The sequence below is a fragment of the Aythya marila genome (genome assembly GCF_965140915.1).
Source record: "Aythya marila genome assembly, chromosome: 6".
NCBI lineage: Eukaryota > Metazoa > Chordata > Aves > Anseriformes > Anatidae > Aythya > Aythya marila.
The window spans coordinates 8,659,038-8,685,877 of record NC_139047.1 but is presented as its reverse complement, the minus strand read 5'-3'; the positions used below and the strand labels follow the sequence as shown (position 1 = coordinate 8,685,877).

The window sequence follows — 26,840 nt, the reverse complement described above, 5'->3', positions numbered from 1 at the left end:
GCTGTCTGGAGTCAGGGCATTTTTATGCTCTTGGCATTTTTGGAGAGTGCTCAGGATGATACAGGTGTTGCCTCTGAGTCCTGCGCTCTCTTCCAAGCTGACCTTGGAACATGAGTACTTAGTCAGGAAAGAGCTTTGGCCCAAAACATACTTGGACTTTGCCTCTGCTTGGCTGAATTGCTAGAGCAATGCCCTTATTAGGTTGCAAAGAAGAGGATATCCATAGAGTACAGTTCGTGCAGTCTTCTCTTACTGCCTCACTCCTGACTATCTAGCCAGGTTGCCATATATAGCTGTAATCTTGATGTGATTTGTGATCACTGTGATCAAGAGCTGGTGTGTGACTAATGCAGCAGCATTCCCTCTTGTCAGTGGATGACCCGTGTTGCCTTCACAGCACGGTTACCTGGGTGGTTGTGCTTCTTGGAAAGCCCATCAGACATCCATGGAACAGTGTCCAGGCAGGCTTCTCTGCAGACTGACCTTGGAGAGAATTTTTCATGTTCCCACATGAAAACACTGCTTCTTACACTACACAGGCTTTTTTTAACTGCTCTTTCTAATTAATTTTTTATAAGTCAAGCCCTTCTCTGCAGCACATACAACACTTTTTTTTTTTTTTTTTTTTTTTTTTAAAGAAAAACCCCAACAAAAGCAAAACCAAAAAAAAACACTCCCTTCTCCACATGCGTGTGTGTGTGTGTATATATGCACATGCACATTCTTGTTTTAGTGAGTTTTCTTGTGATATACTGTCAGGAATGAGAAATATCAATATAGAAAAAGTCTCAGCAAATAGCTCCTTGTTCTGCATTATTTGTAAACCAGAGTTGCTCAAGAGGTGAATAGTTCATGTAGATTAGAGCCCTCTTCCCACTACTGCTTGCAAAACATGAAGCTTTCAACCTGCAGAGAGTTTTTTGACTTGTTGTACATACCTGAGTTGTAACCCTTTCCTGAGGTCTGAGCTTTTACTTCAAGCCAAAGGGCACAATTGGGTAATAACCTCAGTGAGATAATACAGGTATGCTGAGAACTGAGGTTACTTGACTCTCTGGGCTTTGGTACAAAGGGTCTGCAAAGCCACTTCCCAAACACCCTGAGCTTTAGTTTTCCATATTCCCCAGGAATTCCTGTGGTTGGATCCATGGGACTCAAAGCAGCTCTTTCCAAAGCAATGTTTAAACGGAACTGACCTTGTGCAAGGCTTGTTTCCAGATCTGCATTAATTAAATATCATACAGGACACACATGGAAAAATAAATGCTGGGGGATTGTTTTTAAAGCTGTTCCCTGCGTGCTAGGAGAGAGCACAGGCTTGATTTGTGTTTGTTTCCTTTTCCCTCTTGCACAGTTTTGGTCCAGACTCGTGGTGGCAATTCCAATGGTGCTCTGTGCCACTTCCCCTTCCTGTACAACAACCGCAACTACACTGACTGTACTTCTGAGGGACGGAGAGACAACATGAAGTGGTGTGGAACCACTGAGAACTATGATGCTGACCAGAAATTTGGTTTCTGCCCAATGGCTGGTAAGACCGAGAACCATAAAGGGATTACGGAGTACTTGTAAGTGGCTCTTTGAGCTGGAAAGTAAAGCCTGTCTGTCACTGGACAGTTATGGATGGCTTCCAGTGAGCTGCATCCCAGCCCAAAAAGCCTTAAGGAACTTCTAAAGCTTTTTGTCCTTTTTTCCCTATTAATCACTTCTAGCGGAGACTCAGGCAATGCCAGGAGAACGCTATTTTTGTCACTCCTATGCTGCAAGCTTCTCAGCTGCTGCAAACTGGTGTAGGCCCACTGGGGAGCAATGGACTACACTGCTTTAAAGCAAGGGAGGTTTTTATCTTGCATCTGCCAAAGCTTCTCCCTAATGGCTTATCATTTCCTCTTGCCTGATCTGTGGTTAGGAATATGTCTACGCTTATAAATCAGTGTTACCCTGGAAATGGCAATAGTGTCAACATCAATATTGTGGTCCATTCCTGCAATCTATGCACTCTCTGATCTTTGACACGTGGGAGGGAATGCGACTACCAGTTTTTAAACAAAAGACCTTCTGTAATTAACATCTGTAATTAACAGCATCTGAGCCCTTAACCAGCTTGGTGAACACAGATCTTCAAGGGGCAGTGTTCATAAAGGCTTGGATGTAACAAGAACAGATTCTTTCACACAGCACCCTTTGGACTTCGTACAGAAACTAATTGTAGAAGCTTTCAAATTAAAACTAAAATGAATGAACCCCTACAAGTGATCTAAACTTAAAATACCATCACCCTGCCTGAATCTGGTTACCTCCAGCCACGTAAGGTATCCTCTTGCTTTCTTCTCACCCAGCCCATGAAGAAATCTGCACGACCAACGATGGTGTCATGTACCGTGTTGGGGACCAGTGGGACAAACAGCACGACCTGGGCCACATGATGAGATGCACCTGTGTAGGCAATGGCCGCGGAGAGTGGACTTGCATCGCGTACTCCCAGCTCAGAGGTAATGATCGTCATGTCCATCTCACTGCGTCAGCCTTGGGAGGGTGGGAGAAATTAGTTTTCTTTCTCATCACTGGCAATTCAAGCCTGGATTTCATTACCAAGCTTTTCTTTGGAATATAAAGGGAATCAGAGGGGCTATGTGAAGTTCCTGTCTTGTTTCCATGCTGGAAAAGTACTGCTTCAGCCTTTGTAGGCTAGCAAGCAAAGGCAAACCTTGATTAGCTTGATCAATATGTATCCCTACCTCCTTTTGTCTGCATTTAGCAGTCAGCGCCACTGAGACTTTACAGAGAGCTCAGCAGAAGCCTCTCAAGAGCAGACAAAACCCCAGACTAGTCTGAAGTTTGAATGCAGAACCATCCTGCTTTATTGTTCTGCTGTGAAATTTTCAATTCCTCTGTGCTGGACAAATCCCTTTGCGAGCTAATCTATATGAGAAGTTGGCAGGACAGCACGGAGATTACTCTTATTTACTTATTTATATGAGTGGCCCAAGTGGAGAAGTGCTTAAGCAATACCAAAAAAAGAAGACTTAAAAGCACAGACATTTGATCATCCTGCAGTTAGCTCACAGCATTGGCTTCATGTCTGGAAAAGGCAGGGGGGTTGCTGTCAAGCAGCCAAGAAAGGACTCTAACACCACTGCTGAAATGGGATATAATTTATAGGGAAAGGCCCGCTCAAGGGCTTTGGGAGGGTTTTTTATGTGTTTCCTTTAGAACACTGAGAAATGCACTGCTAAAAGCCTTTCAGGTCTGTGAAACTCCTTTCTCCACAAACACAGCTCTCTGCTGTTGAGTTCTTGAGTGTAAGTGGTCTTTCTTGGTGATGGGGGTATGGATACATGCTTTGTTCAAAAGGCAAATGTTATCTAAGTGGAACTGTTAAAACATAGCAACCGGAGGAGGTCCTTAGCCTCCACAGGAGGATCTGACCATTGCTTGGTTTATCCTGATGCCATGCTTGGTGGTGTGGGAAAATATGATGGGGAATGAAGGCTTGGGATTAACTGAGTCACTTCCCCAAGGACAGATGGTCTGTGACTGAGTCCAGAACTGAACTTGGGTCTCTTGGGTCCCGCTTAACAAAACAACATGCTTCTGGGGTGGTTTTATCGTTTGTTTTGTCTTTTTGCTCCTTGCTGTGATTAGTCTGGCTTTAGGAATTCTGGGCCAGATCACAGGTTGACGTATGAGGTTCTCCACTGAACTTAATAGACTTCCCTTTAGCACAGGATCTGGTTACTGTGTTTTGGGGGAATGGGAGATTAGTAGGCACCAGTAACATCCTGGATGTAAAGTAGATCTGCTCCTACCTTCAAATTACTACAAAGAATAGAAGTGTTACCCAGCTGAATAACATCATAAGGGTATCTGTACGTCACTGTGGTATCTTGTGAATTTGGAGTAGTGCAGTTCTAATGATTTCAGACAGGACTCACCGAGGCTTTACAGTCGAGACCTTTCTAAGAGGTAGAAGTGAAAGAAGTAGTGTGCTGGCTTAGATTCTTTCACATGTGGAATCTGTCATAAGGAGCAACCAGGCAATCCTGGAGCTTGACTAATGCATACTACTTTGGACTGCATCCTACCAAACGTTTTTCTGCAAGTGGTACTTATTTGCACGCTGCTGATAAATGAACTCAGGAGCAGCGGTGTGTATGCAGCACTGATCTGCGATGATCTGAGATATCAGAGGGGCTCCATTTGGCACGAATGGAGCTTGTCAGGGTCAGTCTCTGTAAGCTGAACAAGGGGAGGGAAATATTTGCCAAGCAGAAGGATTTTGTCTTCATGCTTAGAGCTCTTGCTGACAAAGTATCTCTGCTCTTTCTCAAACAGACCAGTGCATTGTGGACGGTATCACCTATGATGTGAACCAGACTTTCCACAAGCGTCACGATGAGGGGCACATGCTGAACTGCACGTGCTTTGGCCAGGGTCGGGGGAGATGGAAATGTGATCCTGTGGGTAAGTCACCGGCTGTTTCCTCTTGCCAAATTCAGACCATGGCTGTGGAAGAGCTCATTATGGTGTGGTGAAACTGGTGCGTGAATTTGGGCTCACAGAACTCAAATCCAGGCACTTTCTGCCTCGAATTGCACAACAGTGCTGATAAATCAAGATGCGACTAGTTAGTGATGCTAGGTGCAGTTCTTTCCTTTCTCTGTCCTAAAATCTTTAGGAGGTCTCTTCGTTGAACTGAGAGGAATGCCACCAGCATATATTAACATACCTTGGACTAAACTGATTTTTTGGATGCCCTTTATTCCAGCAAAAAAGAAGTTCAGAATAAGAATAGGTGTTAATAGCACTCTGGAGGCTAGCTAAAACCATCATGGCTCTGTGCAGGAATTAAGAGACTTCATCTTTTCTGCTTCCCACTTTCCCTAGTGAACCTAGACTGGAAGATAAGACCTAACTGTTTGATTTGCAGTTACTAAATCTAGAGAACTTTGAGCTGTGGCCAAGAAAATCTATTAGAAAGCACTAGTGGTTAAGTTCTGCTTTATTTACAGTAATAACTGTACAGTTTTACTGGAGGAACTTGGATTGTAAAGCTCCTAAAAGTCATTACTTAAAAGCCATTAATTTGAAAGAAGGGGAGGTAAAATTTCCTTTATCTGTAGGGTGCAATTGGTTTAATTTTGTTGGCTCTCTCTAAACAAGGCTCATGTTTACCCAAGCAGCATAATGTTAGTTCTCACTGAAAACTTCCATTGAGCCAGAAATGACATAGGTCAGGCTACAAAGTGTACTGGAGCATTGGTACTGTTGTATTTACACGAGCTTAAGCTGATTTCAGGATTTGTTCAGTCCTCCTTCGGTTTATACAATGGTAAAATCTAGAATGATTCTGATGAGTATTAATGGGTCACTTCAGACTTCTGTATGACTGAATTCTGCTTAAGCCAGTGGGAGTTCTGCCACTGGTTTCCTTGAGAGCAGCGTGGTTCATCTGTGGATGAGAGATGAGCTCAGTTGACTGGAGCAGAACTGGGCTCCAAAATAGCCAGTACAAAATTAATCCTTTCTTGAAGAAACACCCCACTGACTTCACAGGGACAGCCAGTGCTTACCAGTCTTTTATTTACCAGGTGGACAGCCTGTGCTTAACAGTGTTTTAAGCAATGTGTCACAGCTGAGTTAACCCCTTAACACCTGATTTAACACACACAGTGATATAGCAAGAACCTTGGTTCAAGGTTCAGTTTGTTGCCACTTGCTCTTTATGCAATATTTGTGAATATTGTTACATTTTCTGTGCAAAAGTCTCTTCTGACTTCCTCTTCTGTTTAGCCTAGATTTTTCACAGTAGTTTTGGTAACATGTGGTAGTTAACTGTCTCTTTCTGTGCCTTTAGATCAGTGCCAGGATTCGGAAACCCGTACCTTTTACCAAATCGGAGACTCATGGGAGAAGTACGTCCATGGCATCAGATACCAGTGCTATTGTTATGGCCGTGGTATTGGAGAGTGGCATTGCCAGCCCCTGCAGGCCTATGCTGGTAAGAAACTTGTCTGCTGAGTAAGATATGAAGAAAGCGATCTTCCTTTTCCTCATCTGTTCTTGACAGACGCAAAGGGGTGTCATGATTACAGTAGAAGGGGTTCCCTGTAAGGTCAGAAAGGGAATTTGAACCTGATCAACTCAAGCAGAGGAAGGATTTCAATAGTTAACCCTGTTCCTGTTGCCTTGTCTCTGTCTTACTAGCTGTATGGCAGTAGGGCACCCAGCAGGCAGAACTAGGGACTGCCTTTCTTTTTGGGGCAGTGAGCTAAGGATGGCAAGAATAGGAAGCAGACCTTCTCTGAACCCCACTGTGAGTTTTACAGGGGATTGCTGAGCTTCATTGACTCCTGTCAGACTGCTTAAACAAACATCTCCCTGAGCTATGTGAAATATGCGTGTCTCCAGAGTGGAGACCAGGGATTTAGGCTTTCTATAGACACAAGAGTGGCTGAAAATGTGTAAATAAACCCAAACCTACATTCAGAAACATTAGATTTGGGTTAGGTAAGCTTGGAAACTTTGTGTGTGGGCACAGCTTTGTTTGCCTAGAAAAGTCCTGTTAAATATGTAGCAGGTATATACGTTACACAGTTGTCCAAATAAATTATATATAGAAATGTTGGGAGGGTGTACATGTTGAATGGCTAAAGCAGCACTTTCCTGCAGATTCCAGGTGTCTCTTTGCTGGGATTTTCTGAGAATTAACACGAGTACAATGTTGCTGAGTGTTCAGTGAAACCTCCCCAGCAGGGCAGGAAGGGACTGGAAGGAGAACCATTGGATCATAAAACTTTTCCTTCTCTGTTAGAGAGCTTTGTGAAGAAAATGTACCTGAGTGTGATCTAGCTACCAGTTTCTTGTGTTTACATATTTAGTCTTAAGTGTTAGAGCAGTGCTGAACTTGTGTTGTCATGGGTTTATGGACCTGATGTGTCTCAAGCCTTTCACCAACCCTTTTGGTTTGGTTTGTGTGTGGATGTGCCTCACGACCTGTGGAGTGTTCCACAAAGACATGACAATTCAGTTTCAAATAAACCAATCAAGAAATTTATCAAAGCAGTAAAAGGCTAGCATCTATTAGCAGGCTGAAGCTGATCTCAGACCAGGAATTTCCCCTCAACACACCATAGGATCAGATCATTTCTCATGTTTCTGTGCCCCTTGCTCCCATCACACCAGATAACTTACGAAAGCAGGTAGTGGCTGAGAAGCTCTCTTTGAACAATAACTTTGCTTTACACTTTTTCTAAACCAGGCAGTTCCAATTTTCTGTTTCATAACAGAGGAAATTAACCTAAACAACATATGCTAACTCCCTGATAGAATATAGAATATATTCTGATTCATCAGTTTTCTATTGAGACTGAAGCACTAAGGATAGTACAATCTGACTTGTTTCCCATGTATGTATGTAGCGGATGAGCCATGCAGAAGAAAAGCATCCCCAATATGCTAAGAACGGGATTTTTCTTATTTTTTTCCCCCCAGGGCCATCTGGTCCTGTTCAGGTGATTATTACAGAGAGTACAAATCAGCCAAACTCCCATCCTATCCAGTGGAATGCTCCCAAAACATCTCACATCAGCAAGTACATCCTGCGCTGGAGACCGGTGAGTGCCACATGAGCCACCTTGTCCTGTAGATGCATTCAGAGTTCCAGAAATGCACAGAAATGCTCTTTAAAGCTCCAGGCTTTCACTCGCAGAGTCCTCACTGTTAGTTTCTCTTTTCAGTGAGAACCCATATTTGCCTCACAAAAACTGCTATTTCATTCAAAAACTCGTTATTTTGTGTGTGTGTGTGTGTGTTTTTTTTGGATGTCTGGAAGAAGTGCTGACATGATTTCAGCAACCTTCAGTTGCTAATTCACTGTCATTGTGCTGACAAGGTTAACTGTTACTCTGAGGATCAAAAACAACCTGTGCTGTACAAGCACTTGTTGTTTTCATGTGCAAACATTACTGGTCATTGTGTTCATGAATTTCCCCATGTACAAAAGCACTACTACAGTAAGCAGACAACTTTATCCTTCCTCACTTTAAGCAGTGCAAACAATTGTGAAAGCTTCCCTACCTTCAGAAATACTGTTTTAGTACCGTGTGTGTATCCAGAGACAACTGTGACAGTTTGTATGCTATTAATGAGGAGGTAAAAACTAGTAGGACAGGAAGACAAAAACAGCTAGGAAAGGATTAAATAAGCAGTCTGTCTCCCATCTTCGGTAAAGTCTGAGCCAAAGCTGTTTAACCACTGCTTGTTGGCTCATTCACGTCTGAGGAGTGATTGTTCTAACCAATGCAGATAGTTGTGTTACAATTCCCCAGAGCGCAGCTTCACAAAAGACCACTTAATCGTTAAGAACACTAGTACTTCAATGCTGCCTGTGATTAAGAGAACAATAAAGGCCCTGATCCAAAGCCATTAAAGGCACTTAAGTCTTTTTACTGACTTCAGTGTATCTTGGATCAAGGCCTGAATGAAATGGACTTTAAAGAAATGGACTTTAAAGCACTGGAGTACAAACCTCAGAGGATGGAGCATTATTTTAAAGCTTCCCATAGAGTTCAAACACAGGGTAGAGGGACAAACCTTTTCTGTATATTGTCTTCAGATGATGGCTTGGAGTGCTGTTGTGGACAGTTTTCAAATGTGCATTTTCCAGCTATTCCTTCATGCCTTACTGTATTTTTGATAAGGAATGACTTTAGTGTATATGTTACAGACCTTCTTGGTAAAGGAGCAGGTTCAAGCTAGTTTGTTTTTTCAATTTACCCCAATAAAACTTAATCACCCAAGAAGTTATTAGCCCTGCTTCCTGGCATACTTTCACTTGACTTTGTTCATTAGCCATTCGAGTCATACTTAGGTTTGAATATCACAGCGTTTGCTAACGATGCAGCAGGTTAGCTCACTGGATCAGCCTGCTTGTGCAGACCATGGAGTTTCTTGCTATATGGGTGTCCTTGTTCCTGCAGAAAAACTCTGGAAGGCACTGGAAGGAAGCCACCATCCCTGGCCACCTGAACTCCTACACCATCTCAGGCCTGAAGCCTGGTGTGATTTATGAAGGACAGCTCATCAGTGTTCAGCAGCATGGCCCCAAGGAAGTCACGCGCTTTGATTTTACCACAACTAGTACCACAGCGGTGACGAGTAAGTTGAGCAGCTGGGCAGGAGTGGCATCCACAGAAACCTACTCTCCCTCTGTGCTAGTTTGCCCAAAGGCTTTTCCCAAAGATTTTTCCTGCATTCCGGTCAACACCTAAGTAACAATGGTTAATTAAATCACTTTCTTTTCTTTTTAGGCAACACTGTTTCAGGAGAGACAACTCTTCTTCCTCCAATGGTTGCTACTTCCGAGTCAGTCACTGAAATCACAGCCAGCAGCTTTGTTGTCTCCTGGGTTTCCGCATCTGACACAGTTTCTGGATTCCGTGTTGAATATGAGCTGAGCGAGGAGGGAGATGAGCCACAGTATCTTGGTGAGACAGTGTTTGAGTCTACTAGACCCAAGCATCATTAACAATATCACTGTTTTCTGTGACAGTCAGTATAGCTGGTGTAAATAGTGAGGATCTTGCTGTTTCAGTATGATTTGATTAAGATCAGACAGTGGAGGACTAGCTGAGATCACAATTTCACCTAGTTCTCCTCTGAGCTAATAATTCTCCCTCGGCTGTTGCCCCCTGAACTCACAGGCTTGGACTCGTGAGCAGAAGTAGCTTACACTAAAGGTGGTGAAAGTGCTGGCAGCCTTCTTGTCTGCACACTCCAGACAGCTGAGCTGTGTTGTGAAGCAGTTTCTGAGCTTGTCTGTCTACAGGCAGAGGTTTTTGAGGCAAAGTTTAGGCAATTCCCAGTTTCCCCAAGAAGCAGCTCCTTACTGGCCAGACTAAAGCCAAGCATCTTAAGGGAATTTCCTACATCTGGCATGTAGGTGGACATCCGGGGGAAGGGGTGGTGGGAGAAGTTTATCAGCTCATAATGTCATTCATCTCCTCATGAGTCAGTCTTTCCACATAGTCTCTTCATGTGAAAATGCTTCCATATATTTCCGTATTGAAAATGCAGCAGTTAGGATGTGAAATGAGTTCACAGTTGGCTGAGATGACTAAAGACCAGCAGCGTGCAGGGGGATACTGCTTGAGTTGCCCTGCCTCATCACACATCCAGCCTTGCAGTCCTAGGTGTTGCCTGCTTGTTCAGTGTACACCTGTCCCAACTCCTCCTAACTCTTCGGGTGTGGACTAAGGCCACAGTGCAGATCGAGTGTTTTATTGCAGGAGGACTGTTTCAGCCCAAATTAGAGCAGAGGTCTCAATTATTTCATTTGGTGAGAAGGTGACAAGGTAGAACTGCTAAGACAATCTTTCATTTCTTGCCTTCCATAGATCTTCCAAGTACAGCCACTTCTGTCAACATCCCTGACTTGCTTCCTGGTCGCAAGTATATTGTTAACGTCTATCAGATCTCTGAAGAAGGGGAACAGAATCTGATCCTGTCTACTTCACAGACTACAGGTATGTGTGGCTGGGTGTTGCTGCACTCTTCATGCCATTATTATTTGCCCAGAAAATTGTTACCTCTCATCCTCACGTTTGCTGTCCTCCTCTGTTATTCTCTTAAACAGCTCCTGATGCACCTCCTGATCACACCGTGGAAAGCGTAGATGACACATCAATTGTCATTAGCTGGAGTAGACCACAGGCTCCAATCACAGGTTTGCCTAATTGGAACACATCTACTTCTCACTACTGATAGAATCTAACATCTAAGTAGAAAGGAAAATGAAGTATAACTCTGGGACGGTGGGTGAGTGCAGAATGCTGCTCAGTCTCAGAGACCGGCTGGAAAGTCTATGGGCAGTTCCCTTTAGCTGTACACGCAGCAACAAAGCTGGTCTCGCTGTTTGAACCAGGCAATCCAGGAGGCTGAGTGCAACATAATTCCTCCTGGATTTGTGTTAAATAAAATCAAGCCTTGTGACCTGCTCTTGGTACCTGTCATGCAGACCTTGCCATAACAAACACGAGAATGGTGTAGGTCTTAAATCAACACAGCAAAGCTCAGAAATATTCTGATGCGGATCAGATTATGCAGTGTAAGTCATTATGAACGTGTGACCTGCAGGTGGGACCTCAGCAAAAGCAAGCCACGGGTGCTGCTGGAGTTTGGGACTGTCTTTATGAAACCTCAATGGAAAAACGTATTTAGCTCTCATTTCTAGCGTTCTTTGTGTTGGCTTACTCATTGAACCTGAGGACTGTATATATAGATATACTTCTCTTGCTTTAGGCTACAGAATTATCTACACACCCTCTGTGGAAGGCAGCAGCACGGAGCTTAACCTGCCTGACACTGCTACCTCTGTAACACTCAGTGACTTGATGCCGGGTGTTCAGTACAACATCAGCATCTACGCAGTGGAAGAAAATCAGGAGAGTACTCCTGTCTTCATCCAACAGGAAACCACAGGCGTCCCACGCACAGGTAATGGCCAGCATGTGCTGTAGATCAGGCACTGAATTCTCTTTCAGTACCTAGACCCAAGTGACAATGCGAATTCCCATTGCTCCAACTAGATGAGCAGTGCTGCTGAATCCTTAAATGGACTTTTAATTCCATCTTTTCATTGTTTTGTGTTTTTTTTAATTGTGTCACGGATACTGAAGTTCTGTGGTAAAGTCATACTTATGAATTGGCACAGTCAAACCACTACTCTGCATTAATAGGGTTATAATTCCAGGGGATCAGACTGCAGGCAGGCCAAAAGGTTAGGCTTGCATTGTGTCTACGGAAAAGAGAGATCAGAGTTTCTTAAGCTGTCTTAAGGGGATTCTGCTAAGAGATCTTAGGAGTCTGGTAAATTATTTTGCCTCAGTGCTTGGCCTGCAGATGTTTAAGGTTATGTACTCAGATACCACAACACAAATCTAAATAGCTCACCTGACTTCTCCATCTCCCTTCCAGTCCTAAGCTATTTTCCATTGCAGTCAGCAGAGATGGGGCACTGCTCACATTGATTGTGCTGAAATAATGCCATATGATGTAAACTGAGGCACCCATGCTTAAAACAACAACAAAAAAAAAAAGGTGTCAGGGTTCTTTAAGTAGACAATTGGGCTGGATAACCAAACCAAAAGAAAGGACAGTGGAAAAAAATTGGGATCTGATGTGGTGGCAGTGGAATTTGATGGTCCTGCAAGTTGCAAGCACATGTGCTTGCAAATGGGAATTTACCAGGAATGAACCCAGCTCAATGATTTTATGGTTTGGCATGTATATCTTCTAAAAATGTGTGTTGGTTAACCTTAGGGCAGTATCACTCCTAATCTGAACATAGGAATTCACGGGTGCAGTACTTTGGGCCAACACAAAGGGAAGTGGATTTTGTGTTTGACTTCTTTAAGGCAAGATCAGCCCCTGTATTTGTTTAATTATAAAAGATGGATTTTAAGTTAATTATAGATGTTCATAACATCCCATGGATTTTTCAAAACCCTTCCTTCTAATTTTAAAAGGAGGTTCTTCAACCCCAGCTCTTGGGTTTGAATTTCTTGTCATTGGACTCTCGTTTTTCAAGCCTTTGATTCTGCATATATTTGATATTCTGTAACATATTACATTTGCTTTTTTGTTCTTGTTTGGTGACGGCAAGATATTTTGACTAATCATAAAATAGTTGAAGCTATGTAGTTATACTTTGAATTGTAGTCTGCTTGAATATTGTCCTGGAATTTGTGTATACATGCTTAGGGTAAGGTTACCATGATATTTATTTGGTAAGTATTCTTGGACTATCCATTGCTGAATCAAAACTTGATTTTTTTTTTTTTCTTCCATGTAAACCTATAGCTTTTACCAGTTACTAAGGATTCCCTCTAACGCTGTTTTGTCTCTCTGCTTTCAGATGAAGTTCCTTCACCCCGAGATCTGCAGTTTGTGGAGGTTTCTGATGTCAAGGTCACCATCATGTGGACGCCACCACAGAGCCAAGTGTCTGGCTATCGGGTGGAAGCAATCCCCGTCAACCGCCCTGGCCAGCATGGCCAGAGGCTGCCCATTACCAGAAGCTCTTTTGCTGAAGTTGTTGACCTGATCCCAGGAACAACCTATCTCTTTAAGATCTTTGCCATCAGCCAGGGCAGGGAGAGCAAACCTTTGACTGGAGAGCAAACCACCAGTAAGTGTCTTCCCTTCGTGCTTTTTTCCACTTTTTGAAGTTCTTATGCCTCTGTCGCTTAGAGAAATATATAAACAGAGCACTTAAAGTGCACCAGTTATAGCCCAGGAGGTATCCCATAACTGGGATGACAGGGCTGGGAATTCATTCAGTCAAACAATGATCTCTTCAGCAGATTTATCCTCCTCCAGGGCTTTCCAATGGGAGTTTAACTCTCATGGCACTTTAAAACAATTTCGTATGGCTGGAATTCAACTTTTTTATTACTGGCTGAGAATTGATGGGCCCTGCAGTTCTTTTACTGTGCAGATCACAGCCTGTGATTTTTTTGAGGATACCTTAGGGCAGATTTCAGCATGACTTAAGAGCCTTGCTGAGACTGTTCTGAAAATCCCTATCTCCTTTCTGACAGCCACATACCTATTTGGCTCCTGCCTTTGGTAGGAGTTCTGCATGTGCATGTAGGGACAGGCCTTGTCATTTAAAAGGGCTGCATTTTAGCTTCACCAGGTTAGGCCTGGCTTTCCACAGCCTGTCTCACCCCAGAAATTTCACTGTTGTCCCAGTAAAACCCAGGAAACTGCTTTGCAGGGATCTCAACAGACTGACAGTGTCACAGGGAGCATGTATTGTTTGGGAAGGAGTGTGCAGGATCTCTCAGAACCTTGTTGCTAGTGATCTAGTGGCACTGCAACGTGTTACTAGTGTGAGGCAAGGTGAGAAGCAAAGCACAATCTGTCAAGCATTGCTCTCTGCTTTGCAGAAGCACACAGAAGAGAAGAGCAGTGGGTGGGCAAGATGCAGGTTTTCAGAGAGAAGAGGAGGAGTTGAGCATGGTTTTGGTTGGTTATCTCTGCTCTTGATCCAAGAGAAGCAGATCAGGCAGAACTTGAGGCCTGGTTTATTTGGACAGATCCTGTTTATTGGGCAGTAGGAGGGTGTCTAGGTGTTGTGGTGTTCTTCAGCTGGGTTACATTACCCAAAGGACCACGTTGTGGTTTAACCCTGCAGGTAGGTAAGCACCACGCAGCCACTTGCTCATTCTCCTCAGGTGGGATGGGGGAGACAATTTAAATCTACATTCAGCTATACACATCTGCTGTTCTGACACTATTCAGTAAATAAAAGCTTGTGAGAATCCAGCCCAACTCCTATGAAGATGAGGAGGAAGGAAAGGAAACGGGGTTTTCTGAATGTAGTCCTGCTGTTTGAGAAATGGTTACTTACAGCCATAAAGTTAGGAACCATGCAGCTTAGGAATCTGAGCTTTTTCAGAAGTGTGTAGGAAAAAGAGCTCAAATCTCAGATCTGTGAGTGTTTTGTGGTTGTTTTCAGGAGCCTTGGGTAGGTATAGAGCCCATCTCGAAATCCCCACACAGCAGTGTGCATCAGAGCACAGACACTTGATTCAGAGAGCACAGGGCTAGTAACAAATGTCTAGAATCCTCTTCCATAGGCTGTGATCATCTGCTTAGCTGCTCTGCCTAAACCACACTTCAGAAAGTATTCACATAAATTGCATCCTGTAATCGAAAGTCCTGGGAAACAGAAATCATTCACAGTTCCCAAGGAAAACCCCACAGCAGAAGTCTCTTCCCACGGTGTAAATGTGATTCTCTTCTTGGCCTTCCGTTAAAGAGCAGTCTACAAACAAACTCCAAGTGTGTGTGTGGCTTTGTATCATCCCCTTTTTTCTTCAGTATGGGGAGAGGAAGTGATAAAAGCCTAATAGAGCTGTCAAATTAAGTTGTGGAGAAAGGAACTGACTGTAGACTACGTATGGATAAAGATGCAATCCTTGTTAGATGGGACTCAACACAAACCTAAGTACCAAGAAAAGAGAAAGCTGGCTCTCAGCCTGTTTGTTGGAGAGGGGCCTAGGGAGAGTCACGCTCATCCTTTGTCTCTTTGAAATATTTTCCTCATCTTCAGAAGGGATGGAAGAAGAAAGGCCTTGCTTCCTTTTCCTTCCCCCTTCAAAAAAGGAGAAAACAAGCACGTAGAGGGGGAAAAGAGCAACAACTGCTGCTCTGAATCACTGGGAGGGTGACGAAAACATTAATTTTATCGCAAAAAATGTTGCTTGCTGGGCTGGGAAAGGTATTTGCCATCAAAAAAAGAGCATTGATGGAACTTCTCACTGGTCTTAATTTCAACATGTGACTGGGGACTGGAAAAGGTGGGGAAGCTTGCCATGTAGACGTGCCACTCCTTGCTGCAGCCGGTGCCACGCTGCCTGCTGTGGGACGGAATTGCTCAAGTTTTGTTCCCTGTCTGAGTCTCATCCTGTCCCAAGAGCTCCTTAGCTGAAGGCAGTGACATCTCTGCTGCTCACTGGGGGCTCGAGTGCAGCACTTCAGAAGCTGTGCCACTTCAGGTCCTTGTTTGTGTAGTTTTCTGGGTGAACGGTTTCAGCAGCTTCCCAGAGGTAGCGATAAAATGCGGAGGAAGCCTGATAAGAGCTGTTGCATGACTCCCGTGGGAGAGACGAGCATGCTTAGGATTGTTGTATGGTCAGTTCCACAGCGTGGTTATTTTTAAGTAACTCTAGGCTGGTTTTCTCCAGAAAGCTGCTGACTGTTCGTTATTTTGTCATGAAAAGGACAAGGCAGGGGGGTGTTTTGTTTTGGGAAGGGATTTTGAGGAGGGGCAGGGAGGAGGACTGGGCAAAGGTTCAAAAACATTTATCCTTCCAGATGAAAAGGGGCTAAAGTTAGGTTTCCAGTCTTGCTAATGCTGGCAAGTCTAAACTGAGCTGATTTAAAAAAAAATGTTCAGCATTCATGAGAAACTAAGGCAATTCCTCAGAGCTGTTGGGTTCATCTGTCTTGCCTCTGCTGTGAGCCTGGCTGCCCCGTGGGATGGCACGTATGGCAGATCTGTGTGGCACGGAGTCTTTTATTTTCTTTGGCTGGAGCCCCAAACCAGGATCAGTGCGTATTAGTGGGTGGCACTGAGACATGGATATGGCTATTTCGTTTCTATTTCCAGCTCCCTACTGGCCCCCACCTTCCCTCTTCCTTGCTGTTATGTTAATGCCTTAAAATACAGGCACAACCACCTCACTTTACACCCATGTTTTTATGCGAGGTAGTGGAAGCCCTTTTGAAGTAGGGATGAGATGGGATTGAACCAAAAAACTGATGCACGTTCTGCTTTTTATTTATTCCAGAACTCGATGCCCCGACCAACCTGAGATTCCTCAATACCACGGAGCACTCGGTGCTCGTGTTGTGGACGCGGCCCCGCGCTGTGATCACAGGATACCGGCTGACTGCAGGTCCCACGAGAGGAGGCCAGCCACGGACCTACAACGTGGGACCTGCTGCCACTAAGTACCTCCTCAGGAACCTGCAGCCCGGCACTGAGTACACCGTGTACCTCGTGGCAGTTAAAGAAGACTTGCAAAGCGCAAGAGAGACTGGAGTCTTCACAACTTGTAAGTATAACAGGCACACACTCCTCTTCCCTAGTACTCTGGCCCTTCCTCAAAACTGTAGGCTTGTGCTGAAAGTGGCTATTGTGAACTGGTTTACAGAAGATCCCTTTTGAAGTGGTGTTCCAGCAGAACTGCTTGGGAAATATTCCTTTCTGAACTTTTTGGCAGTAAAAGAGTTATTTGCATCAAAAAGCTTTCAGTAAAATATATTTCAGCTTTTTGATGATTAAAAACAAAAGTAGAAACATTGCTGGTACCTCCGTTTTTGGTTAACTGAGCGACAAAGACATTTAATTTTACGTGGTCTTGCCAGTTGTTTGGTTTTGGCATGGCAAATCAAGGAAAGCAAACAGCACCCTTAAAAAGGGTAAGGAATAATTAATCTGTTATTTGTCTAAAGCTGAAGGCAGTAATTTCTCAAGCCCAATCATGCTGTCTAAGGCAACGCAACAGCAGTTATAGAAATTAACACAAAGATTACATTCTACGCACTTTTTTTTTTTTTAAGATCTCAGTCACTTACAGTTGTGCAGCTTCCATGGAAGAAATACTAAGCAGATCTTGAGAGTAAAAGCAGTTCTGTAGAAAACCACGTGTGCGTCTAGAAAGAGCGAGTAGACTTCCTTTTTAAATAACGATGCAGTCATATAAACTGACAAAACTCAAAGCCCTCCAAGCCCAGAACCACATCCTCTTTTCAAAAGGGAATGTGGCTTATTTTATAACAATGAAGTTAAAATAAGGGTTTAAATTCACCACCACAGTCACACTGTTGACCTTGGCAAAGTGCTTTTTGCTGACAGAGACAGTCTTATCTATAAATATTTCTCAATTAGGATATGATTGGATATCTTCAGATGAATATTGTCTTCAAATTCTGGCTGATCTGAATGAAACCACTCCAGTTTGAGACTATAAATGAATAAACAATCTCTTCAGTATTAATGAGGTCAATTCAGATTAAGTGCAGTGGAGTTATTTAGACTGATTCTGGGATACACAAAAGCCTTGGCTTCTGTGTGGGACTCCTCACGGATATCAATGAGACCACAAATTCCTCGGATTGACTTTGAGCACTCTTTCGCTCTGACTTCAAAAGAGCTGAAGATGTGTGTGAGGGATGAGATGGTCCTAGCTGGGACAGCTGGATAACAAACAAGGGTGTAGTGTTCTGCTGTTTGAACGGCATATGGTGGGTGAAGGAAAAACCTGCTTTCAGAGGAACACTTTAGATATCATGCCAAAATCAGTATTTGCCAAATTCTTGGGGTTGGAGGGATAGAGGAGTTAGGAGGCCTGGCTCAATATTTTGGTTTTCCTCAGGAACAACAAAAGCACTGACCACGACTAGACCACTTGCATACTGCAGCAGACAGAGGTCATCTGTCTTTTTGCTTTTCAAAACTAATACAGTTTAGCATCTTACTACATAGCTTTGGCTATTTGGACTGCCCTAGGTTGTGTTTTCCAACTGTTCATCACCAGCACAGCAGCTAATCTCTGTTAATTCACTTCACAGATCAGCCTGTTGGCTCTGTTCCTCCTTTCAACACAGAAGTGACTGAGACTTCTATTGTCATCACCTGGACACCTGCCCCAAGGATTGGTTTCAAGGTAGGAGAAAACAAAATCCAGTGCTTTTCTTTTTTCTTTGCAATTTGGTGGACCGATTACAGCTGATAAATATGGACAGTGAATGCTGCACAAATGAAAGAGGTGCAAAAAATATTCTACGTACTGGGGGCAGGTGCAGATCAGAGAGGTTGATGCAAGTATGTCCTCTTTACATCATGTTCCTCAGAGGGACACGTTATTTACAGGCCTCGTGGTCCCTTGTGGCTGTATTTCTGCAGTCAGTTCGCTGGTAGGACCGTGAAGGCCCATAGAGGTCAGGTTTCCAACCAGAGGGTATGGAACAACTCAGCTTGAGCTCAGGCTGCCTAAAACAAGCTACAGGTTTAATGGTTGGCGTGGAGCATACAGACCCATGATCCTGGCGTTGGATGACAAGTCAGGATGCTGATAATTACCTGGGACTGGAATATTTGAGACTGAAAAGCAAACTTTGCTGTTTCTCTGCAGCTGGGTGTGCGCCCAAGCCAAGGTGGAGAGGCTCCCCGGGAGGTCATCTCTGATTCTGGCAGCATCGTGATCTCTGGCCTGACCCCAGGAGTGGAGTACACCTACAGCCTCACCGTCCTGATGGACGGCCAGGAGAGGGAGACTCCCATCATCAGGAGAGTGATTACACGTATGACACTTCTGCTTTTCCATAATTACTCCTTCCCCTTGCTTCCTCTGTGCTCCTGTCTTCTGGGAATCCTAGTTTCTTCTTCCAGCTGTGGTCTGGAAGGTGTTTCTGCATAGGTGATGGTAGCACTAGCTCATGCAACGTAGGGTCACAGCTTCAGAATAATATTTTTTGCTAATTCTGGAGGGCTAGGACAGAATGTGGGGAGAAGAGATGCTGAGGGAGCTAGTGTGGTTCTCAGTGCCATAAATGATTAATTTCTCTGAACACTTGCAGCCCTGTCTCCACCAACCAACCTGCGCCTGGAGCCCAATCCTGATACTGGAATCCTGATAGTCTCCTGGGACAGAAGCACAACTCCAGGTAACGATATGAATTCACACTGTGCTTGAACCCTCTGTTGTACCAGAATGGTAATGCTTACTCTACAATGCCTGAAATCTTGATGGGAAGCTTGCTATTGAACCATTTAAGGAAAAAAATATGTTTTTGGATATGTCCAAAGATATAATTCACTGTTAAGTATAGGTTGCCATAGAACTTCTCATGGCTTGCATTCCATGTAAAATGGTATCTGAAATGCTTTTAATCATTTCAGCTGGTTTAGGGATTTGAAGGATTTCTTCAAATATTCCAACTGGTGTTTAAACAGGAAAGCAAAATAGACCCAAAAAAGACTTTTGGCAGTGCAGAGTGAGTTCATGCCATTGAGAGTAAGCATGGAATTTCTGAAAGTGTTCAAGATCTTTCCCTGTAGAATCTGTTGGGAGCTGTACAATTGGCTCCCATAAAACAAGGATTGAAAGGCTTTTGAAAACTCTACTCTCACCAGATGTATCTCTCCTTCCTGATATGTCATGAGATTTTGGAGCTTGGGAAGGTCTCACAGGGAACTGAAATAATGCTGTGAGGGTGGTGTGCCCCCAGAACTCGTTTCAGAGTGCTTGGCAAGGGAACCTCTTGCCTGCTGGGCTCAGGGTGGCAAAATCACTTGTGAAATGTAATTTTTGCCTCAGATGTTTATACTGATGCCTGATACAAATAGAGCATGAGTTCACTGCATACTGGGTATCTGTATTTCAGGAATTAGTGGCTACCGAGTGACCACTGCTCCTACCGACGGGCAGCAGGGCTCCACCTTGGAGGAAGTGGTAGGTGCAGATCAGACTACCTGCACCTTCGAAAACCTCAACCCTGGTGTGGAGTACAACGTCAGTGTTTACTCAGTCAAGGACGAGCAGGAGAGTGTCCCCATCTCCAAAACCATCACACAAGGTAACGAAAGGCTGAGCAGCAGTTTTAGCTACACAAAACTCAAATCGTTGAGCCAGAGGGCTCTACATTGCAGAACTCCAGGTAGTCTGATGGCAGAGGGCTTGGACTTCGGTCTCAAGAAACAGAATAGCTGTGTGCCAGGGTATGACAGGAGCTTTTATACCCACTTTGGTGTAGGCAGCCTACATTCTGTCCATAGACAGCATGGTGTTAAGGAGATACGGGGCTGGTGCAGCAATACACTGAGCTGGAGAGCAGCAGAGATTTGACTTGACCCTGCAGTGCCCCAGCATCTGGAGCACAGCCAGTGGGAGTAGGAAGTAGGTGAGGAGAGGTATGAATAGGATGCAAGCAAAGGAAGCTTTGGCAGCAATAGTGGCAGAAGATCAGCCCAACAGAGAAAAGAGCAGAGACCGAAATGTCCATCTCCTGTAGCACTTCTGGGACACAAGTGGTCTGTGCCATCTCTCATTACATGCTGAGATGACTGCAGAAACTACCTTTATTGCCACAGTAGCAAAATTAATGTCCATCTCCCCAGATGGTTTCATTTCATTTTCCTTTGTGAGGGCCTTGTTTGTTTTTGTTTCTGCTCAGCCCTGAAGTGATGCCAGCTACTGTTTGCTTGCTCGTATAACACTGCTTTAAAATTTCCATGCTTCACTGAAGTGCTGTATGCTCCCTGGGAGTCAACTAATACTGTGATACTGCATAATTAAGGCAGTAATAGCTTTAGCCCTTTTTCCATCTTCTGGTGTGAGAAAGCTAAGAATGTATGTCTCTGGCTTTTAGCACTCTTTAAAGGTGATATGATACATGCGTTCCATGTGGATTAACAATGATTTTACAGAAAAATTATATTTTTGGCATCTATTCTGTAAAATAAGTTTGTTTTTTCTTTCCTCTTGTCCTGGCAGGACAGTAAAATAGAACATAACCACTATTATTAAAGCCAGTCTCTTGCAATATTGCTCTCCCATAATTCCTTTTCAAGCTAAGACGTAACAGTCCAACAGAACTGATACTGAGCCTTGAATCTTTGACTCACCTACCAGTATCTGATCCTGAATAAGGAAAGGTAGATATTAACTCCCACTGATTTCAGGATCACCTGGCTAAAGTTCTACAGCCAAATCTTGTGGCTTAAGTCAATACCAGTTTATTGACTTCAGCAGCTGAAGGTTTGGCCATTGTAGATTAAAGATGCATCTAACACTGACACACACAAGCACCCTTGTTCCATTCATCTTAATGTACAGGAAAAGAACAGCTTTGCTCTAGGAATAATATCTATAGGAAAAATTATAGGGAGAGCTGTGCTCATTGGCCATACAGAAACGTAGGCAATATCTAGAAGGTCGTAACAGAGGATCAGTTCTGAGACTTTGAAAAACTTAGCCAACGAATCAAGTCAGCCTCTCGGGCACATCGTGTGCCAGGCATACCCGCTGACTATGGGGACATTCTCACTCTTACAGAATACTTACCATCTAAAGCTCATTTTTAACCATTTGTCATCTTTCCAAAATGTATTTTTATTATTCACTGTTCTGGATCATCTTTTTTAGCACATATATTGGCAGCAGTTAGTGGTAAGTAGAACTTGAGGAATTCTGGGCCAGACCCTCAAGCCATTACAGGTATCTGAGACTTTTTTTTCCAAGTGCAGTGTAAGTAGCTTGGATACTGGGTGATCCTCACTGAAGCTTTATGAGGGTTCTCACTGGCTGGTGGTGTAGGCCAGTTCTTCCCCTTTAAAGGGGTTGATATTTTTTATGATCCCAATGATAAAAGTTAAGTTTAACATTTGAACAAGACAACACAATCTCTAGGTCAATCACTAATATTGGTTTTATTTATACATTAATAAACCTTGTTCTTTTGTTTTTAACTCTGAAAAAATAATTGGGGTGTGCTTTTTTCCTCTGTCAGAAAATGATGGTTCTTTGTCTCATAAATGCCTGGCCTGTTGCAGGCCTTTTTGAAAATTGTATGTCTGAATTGAAAGAACATTGTCTTGGGGGAAATCCGGGTTTCAGCTTCTGTCTGCCCAGTGAGGCAGCTGGAGACTGCGTAGAAGGGTACAAAATAAATTACAAAAATACCCCAACACCCTCCCCTTCCCCAAATTCCTTTTTCCCCCAAACCCTAAGAGAAAGTCTTCATATCACCACGATTGCTTCCACAGTTCTGTCAATGTGAATAGTGATGAACACTGCTTTTTTCTCCCCTGTCTTTCTTTTGCCTCTGTATGTCTTTGCCTCTCCCGTTTGCTCTTTAACTCATTAGAGGTGCCCCAACTCACTGACCTAAGCTTTGTTGACATAACTGACTCAAGCATCGGCCTGAGGTGGACCCCGTTAAATGCCTCCACCATTATTGGGTACCGCATCACAGTAGTTGCGGCAGGAGAAAGTGTCCCTATTTTTGAAGATTTTGTGGACTCCTCAGTAGGATACTACACAGTCACAGGCTTGGAGCCGGGCATTGATTACGACATCAGTGTAATCACACTCATTAATGGCGGAGAGAGCGCCCCTACCACTCTGACACAGCAAACGGGTGAATTTTGAAAACTTCTGTGTTTCGTGACATGGACGGTGTTTCATGCTGTCACTAGCTGTTGGGATGACAGGGCTTTGTCCAAAGAGGAATTGAGCCACTCACTGGGGGAAAAACAGACAAAAACACAGCTTAATCCTTTTTCTAAATGGCAGCTGGGGCTGGATATGCACTGCTCAATTTTCTAATTTGAGGCATTTTAACACTGAATGGCTGCAGGTTGCAAGCCTCGATCACGTTCAGATTTCTGGGATCCAGCTGGAATCAAGACTGTGAGAATCAAGACTGTGAAACACGAGCTATATATACACCAAACATTTAAACTGTGGTTCCCCAAAATCAGTGCCAAAGGGTGAAGCAGTTCAGCAGGCACCCTCCAGCTTATCTGTAGCCTTGATGGCTATTTGAGCCTCTAGCACTTTGTTTCAGTGGTGGCCCCACTCTTTCCACAATGCCCTACAGGATGCAGATGAAACACCACTCCCTGAGGACATGCCATTGACAGCCATGTCACACCGTCGAGGGTCTCTGTAGTGCATGGGCAGAAGGCGAGCTGAAAACTGGTTCTTGCATGAACTCCTATTGTGTCTGAAAATCCGGAGGCTGTAAATCCTTCAACACAAGTAGAAGTAGTCATAGGAAATTAGTGGTATACCCTCTCCTCTCCTGTGTGTGCATGTATGGATTCTAGATGAGATGACTTTTCCAGCTGTAAGCTGCTGTATGGCAACTTTAAACCTCTCCTGGCTCCACATCTGTAATATGAAATCCAGCTGCAAGAAGCACGTTACTGAAACTTGCTACCTTGTTTTCAAATTAGCCCTGCAGGGTATATTTAAAGTATTGGGAAATGCCAGGAGGCTAAAGGAGCCTGACAGCAGTACAGGCGTATTTTTCTCTTAACTGTAGTAGAACCAAATGTAGTCTAGAAGTCTGTTTGCATGGATCTGACACAGTAGTCTGTTATGCATGAGATATTTTCTCTAGTGACTCCCTAAACATGTGTCTCCATCAGCTTTTATGTATCAGAGAAGATTAATATATATTTGTCCTTTGCTGTGTAGCTGTGCCTCCTCCCACTGACCTCCGCTTCACTAACGTGGGGCCTGATACTATGAGAGTGACGTGGACTCCTCCAACTTCCATCGTGCTGAGCAGCTTCTTGGTGCGCTACTCACCTGTGAAGAAGGAGGAAGATGTTGCAGAGCTGACAATTTCACCCTCTGACAACATGGTGGTCTTAACAAGTAAGAGAATTACATAAGACAAATATAAGAGGCCCCTTGTTTATGGGTGGAGACGTGGCATGAGATGAGGGGAAAAAGAAAACTGCTGTAAGTACAACTGGCCAAACTCCCAGCTGATACAAGCTGATGTCAGAGTAGCCTCATGCAAACTCTCACGGGTGGATTTTGGCCACTTGCTTTAACTAAGTTAAAAGCAAACCACGGGAAAGCTTTTCCCATCAGTCCAAGGACGGTGGTGTATCAGAGTATGGGGTAATTGCTTTGCTTTGCAGCCTGGTTAGGTATTAAGAGTAAATACATATTACTCTCCTAGTTTGCCAAAGAAGACAAGGACCTATAGTGCAGAGGTTTAGGGGGGGCAATCAGAATGTGCCAAAGGTCATTGTTCCTTTGGTTCTGTATGTTTGGGACCAGAAGATAAATACTGTTTGGAACTTCAGGCGATGTGGCAAAGAATCTTGGACACTTTTCAAAAACTGAGTTAATTTTTGCTGGTGCAAAAGTTGTGTTTTATTTCAAGGCTTTTTTTCTCCATCCTGGAATTGGATTGGTTGAATGAAATACAGTAGCTCTTTTTCAAATAAGGGTCCAGATCTGAAGCTCATGTGAATTAGAATAGCTGTGTTGAAAATCCTTGGCTCTGTTTTAGTTTATATCAGCTAAAGCTTTACCCTGGTACATAACTAGATAGCTAGAAGGGGCTGTGATGAAATCTCACTGCTTCTAGCCAGTCCCCACAACACAAGAACACAGTGATACAACTTACCATGCTCCTTCAGGCTAACACATTTCTGGCAACAGTAATGCCACAAAAAAAGATTTAAGTTTGACTGTCCCAAAGGCTCAAATCTTCCTTCAGGTAAAACCTGATTACCCCCCCATAAACACAATTAAAATTGCATAGCTTTTTAAGTGACTTCCAATCATTAGTAAAGGAATGTCTAAACCTCTTTACTTAAACTCCACAGATCTGCTCCCTGGTACTGAATACCTTGTGAGAGTCTACAGCGTTTCTGAGCAACATGAGAGTGCACCTTTGTCTGGAATCCAGAAAACAGGTACTTAGACAAACCATAAGATGTGTGTTAATTAGTGTCATCCATTAAGTTGATCTTGCTGCCCTTGCTTGTGTGGTCACCTTGTTGACAGACCATCAGCTAGATATCAAAGAGCAATGCAAATCCACAACTTGGGAAATATTAGGATGTCTAATATCTCATTAGGTGTGAGCCACAACTTTTGGTTCTAAATAGACCATCATAGACCCTGGCATGAATGTACTGGTCGTGTGAGCCCAGGCAGAGCCTATTGTATCCGTCAGTGACTTTTGTTTTACAGCTGTAACAGAGCTTGCTAGTTGTATGCTGCTTTATGTTGTGTTGTCTGTGTAAGAACAAATATTAAAACAAGTCAGGCTGCTTATTTAGAGAAGACTTCAGATGTTGACCAAAGTTGCTGTACACTTTCCTGCAGTTGTGTTCCAGTACTTGTTTATCTTTCTTTGATCCTGAACATGTGTGTTTAGTTCCACAGCTGAGTAGCATTTGGTTTAAGATATGGCAGAGTCATGGTACTGAGCTTCATTCAACGAGACAGTGGCGATGATTAGTTCAGCTGAGCTCAGTCTCTTGTCTCTTTGGAATACCCAGGTCTCGATTCCCCCACTGGCCTTGACTTCTCGGATATAACTGCCAACTCTTTCACCGTCCACTGGATTGCTCCTCGTGCCACCATCACCGGCTACAGAATCCGGTACCACCCAGAGCATGGGCCCAGCAAGCCCAAGGAGGACCGCGTGCCCCCCTCACGGAACTCCATCACTCTTACCAACCTGCTCCCAGGGACCGAGTATGTGGTCAGCATCATCGCCATCAACGGCAGGGAGGAGAGCGTGCCCTTGGTCGGCCAGCAAACAACAGGTAAGCCTTGAGGGACGAGTAAGCTGACTTAAAATTGATTTTGGGTGTCCTCTAGTGAGGTAGATGCTGTTAAAACCAGATATGATACATCACTTGTAGATGTGTGCACAGGGCTAGAACTAAGATGAGGAGCAGAGAAGTACAGTGTAATGGGTGTGATCTGTAACCAATGTACGTTGTATTCAGACTCTCTCTCACTTCTGTTTCTAGTGTCTGATGTTCCAAGGGACCTGGAAGTTACCCCCACCAGCCCAACCAGCCTCGTGATCTCCTGGGATGCTCCTGCAGTGACAGTCCGATACTACCGGATCACTTACGGTGAAACAGGTGAGGGCAAGCTGCTCTGGCAGTTGCAGAGCAGCAGATCTAGTCTGAGGCTATCAGAAAGCCACAGCAAATAGCAGAGACAGTTTGACTGCAGCAGACAAAAACCCCTCTCTTTGAGATCTTTGCGGCATGTTTAAAGAAGATTGTCGAATACAAGGTTTATTTATGCAGGAGAGCAAATCATCTTCATCTGCCCCCTGCAAAAAGGAGCATTTGGAGCACTCCAGTCATTTTAGAGGTGGTTCTGTGTGCATATTTAATTTTTCATTGGGTTGGACTGAAAAAAACTGACGCAAAATTCACTGAAATCAACATCATCTTCTCTTCAACTTAATGCATCTAAGATTGTCCTGTTTTTTTATGATTGAAAATGTATACTTGAAGAGATCCATTACATTTTTTTTTCTTCTTCACATCATCCTCTTTAGGTGGAAGCAGCCCTGTACAGGAGTTTACAGTGCCTGGCACCGTGTCCACTGCTACCATCACTGGCCTCAAACCTGGCGTGGACTACACTATCACCGTGTATGCTGTAACTGGTCGTGGAGACAGCCCTGCCAGCAGCAAGCCAGTTACTGTCACCTACAAAACAGGTGAGACCGGTCTATATGACAGAACTCTACAAAAACAT

At 43.8% G+C, this 26,840-nt stretch overlaps 1 protein-coding gene across 5 annotated transcripts in view; it reads left to right on the top strand.

Annotated features, from left to right (window-relative positions):
- The window catches only part of FN1 (fibronectin 1), a 52,449-nt gene that overhangs the window by 8,979 nt on the left and 16,630 nt on the right, over nt 1-26,840 (top strand). For all 5 annotated transcript variants that reach the window (XM_082763238.1, XM_082763241.1, XM_082763239.1 and 2 more), the window contains exons 9-29: nt 1,355-1,531; nt 2,340-2,492; nt 4,336-4,464; nt 5,858-6,001; nt 7,495-7,616; nt 8,982-9,159; nt 9,312-9,488; nt 10,398-10,526; nt 10,637-10,726; nt 11,302-11,496; nt 12,917-13,189; nt 16,362-16,628; nt 18,148-18,242; nt 18,711-18,879; nt 19,156-19,242; nt 19,963-20,154; nt 23,781-23,963; nt 24,932-25,021; nt 25,613-25,882; nt 26,093-26,209; nt 26,638-26,802. In XM_082763238.1, coding sequence (XP_082619364.1) covers nt 1,355-1,531; nt 2,340-2,492; nt 4,336-4,464; nt 5,858-6,001; nt 7,495-7,616; nt 8,982-9,159; nt 9,312-9,488; nt 10,398-10,526; nt 10,637-10,726; nt 11,302-11,496; nt 12,917-13,189; nt 16,362-16,628; nt 18,148-18,242; nt 18,711-18,879; nt 19,156-19,242; nt 19,963-20,154; nt 23,781-23,963; nt 24,932-25,021; nt 25,613-25,882; nt 26,093-26,209; nt 26,638-26,802 — 3,402 coding nt within the window. The remainder of the gene's footprint in view (nt 1-1,354; nt 1,532-2,339; nt 2,493-4,335; nt 4,465-5,857; nt 6,002-7,494; nt 7,617-8,981; nt 9,160-9,311; nt 9,489-10,397; nt 10,527-10,636; nt 10,727-11,301; nt 11,497-12,916; nt 13,190-16,361; nt 16,629-18,147; nt 18,243-18,710; nt 18,880-19,155; nt 19,243-19,962; nt 20,155-23,780; nt 23,964-24,931; nt 25,022-25,612; nt 25,883-26,092; nt 26,210-26,637; nt 26,803-26,840) is intronic.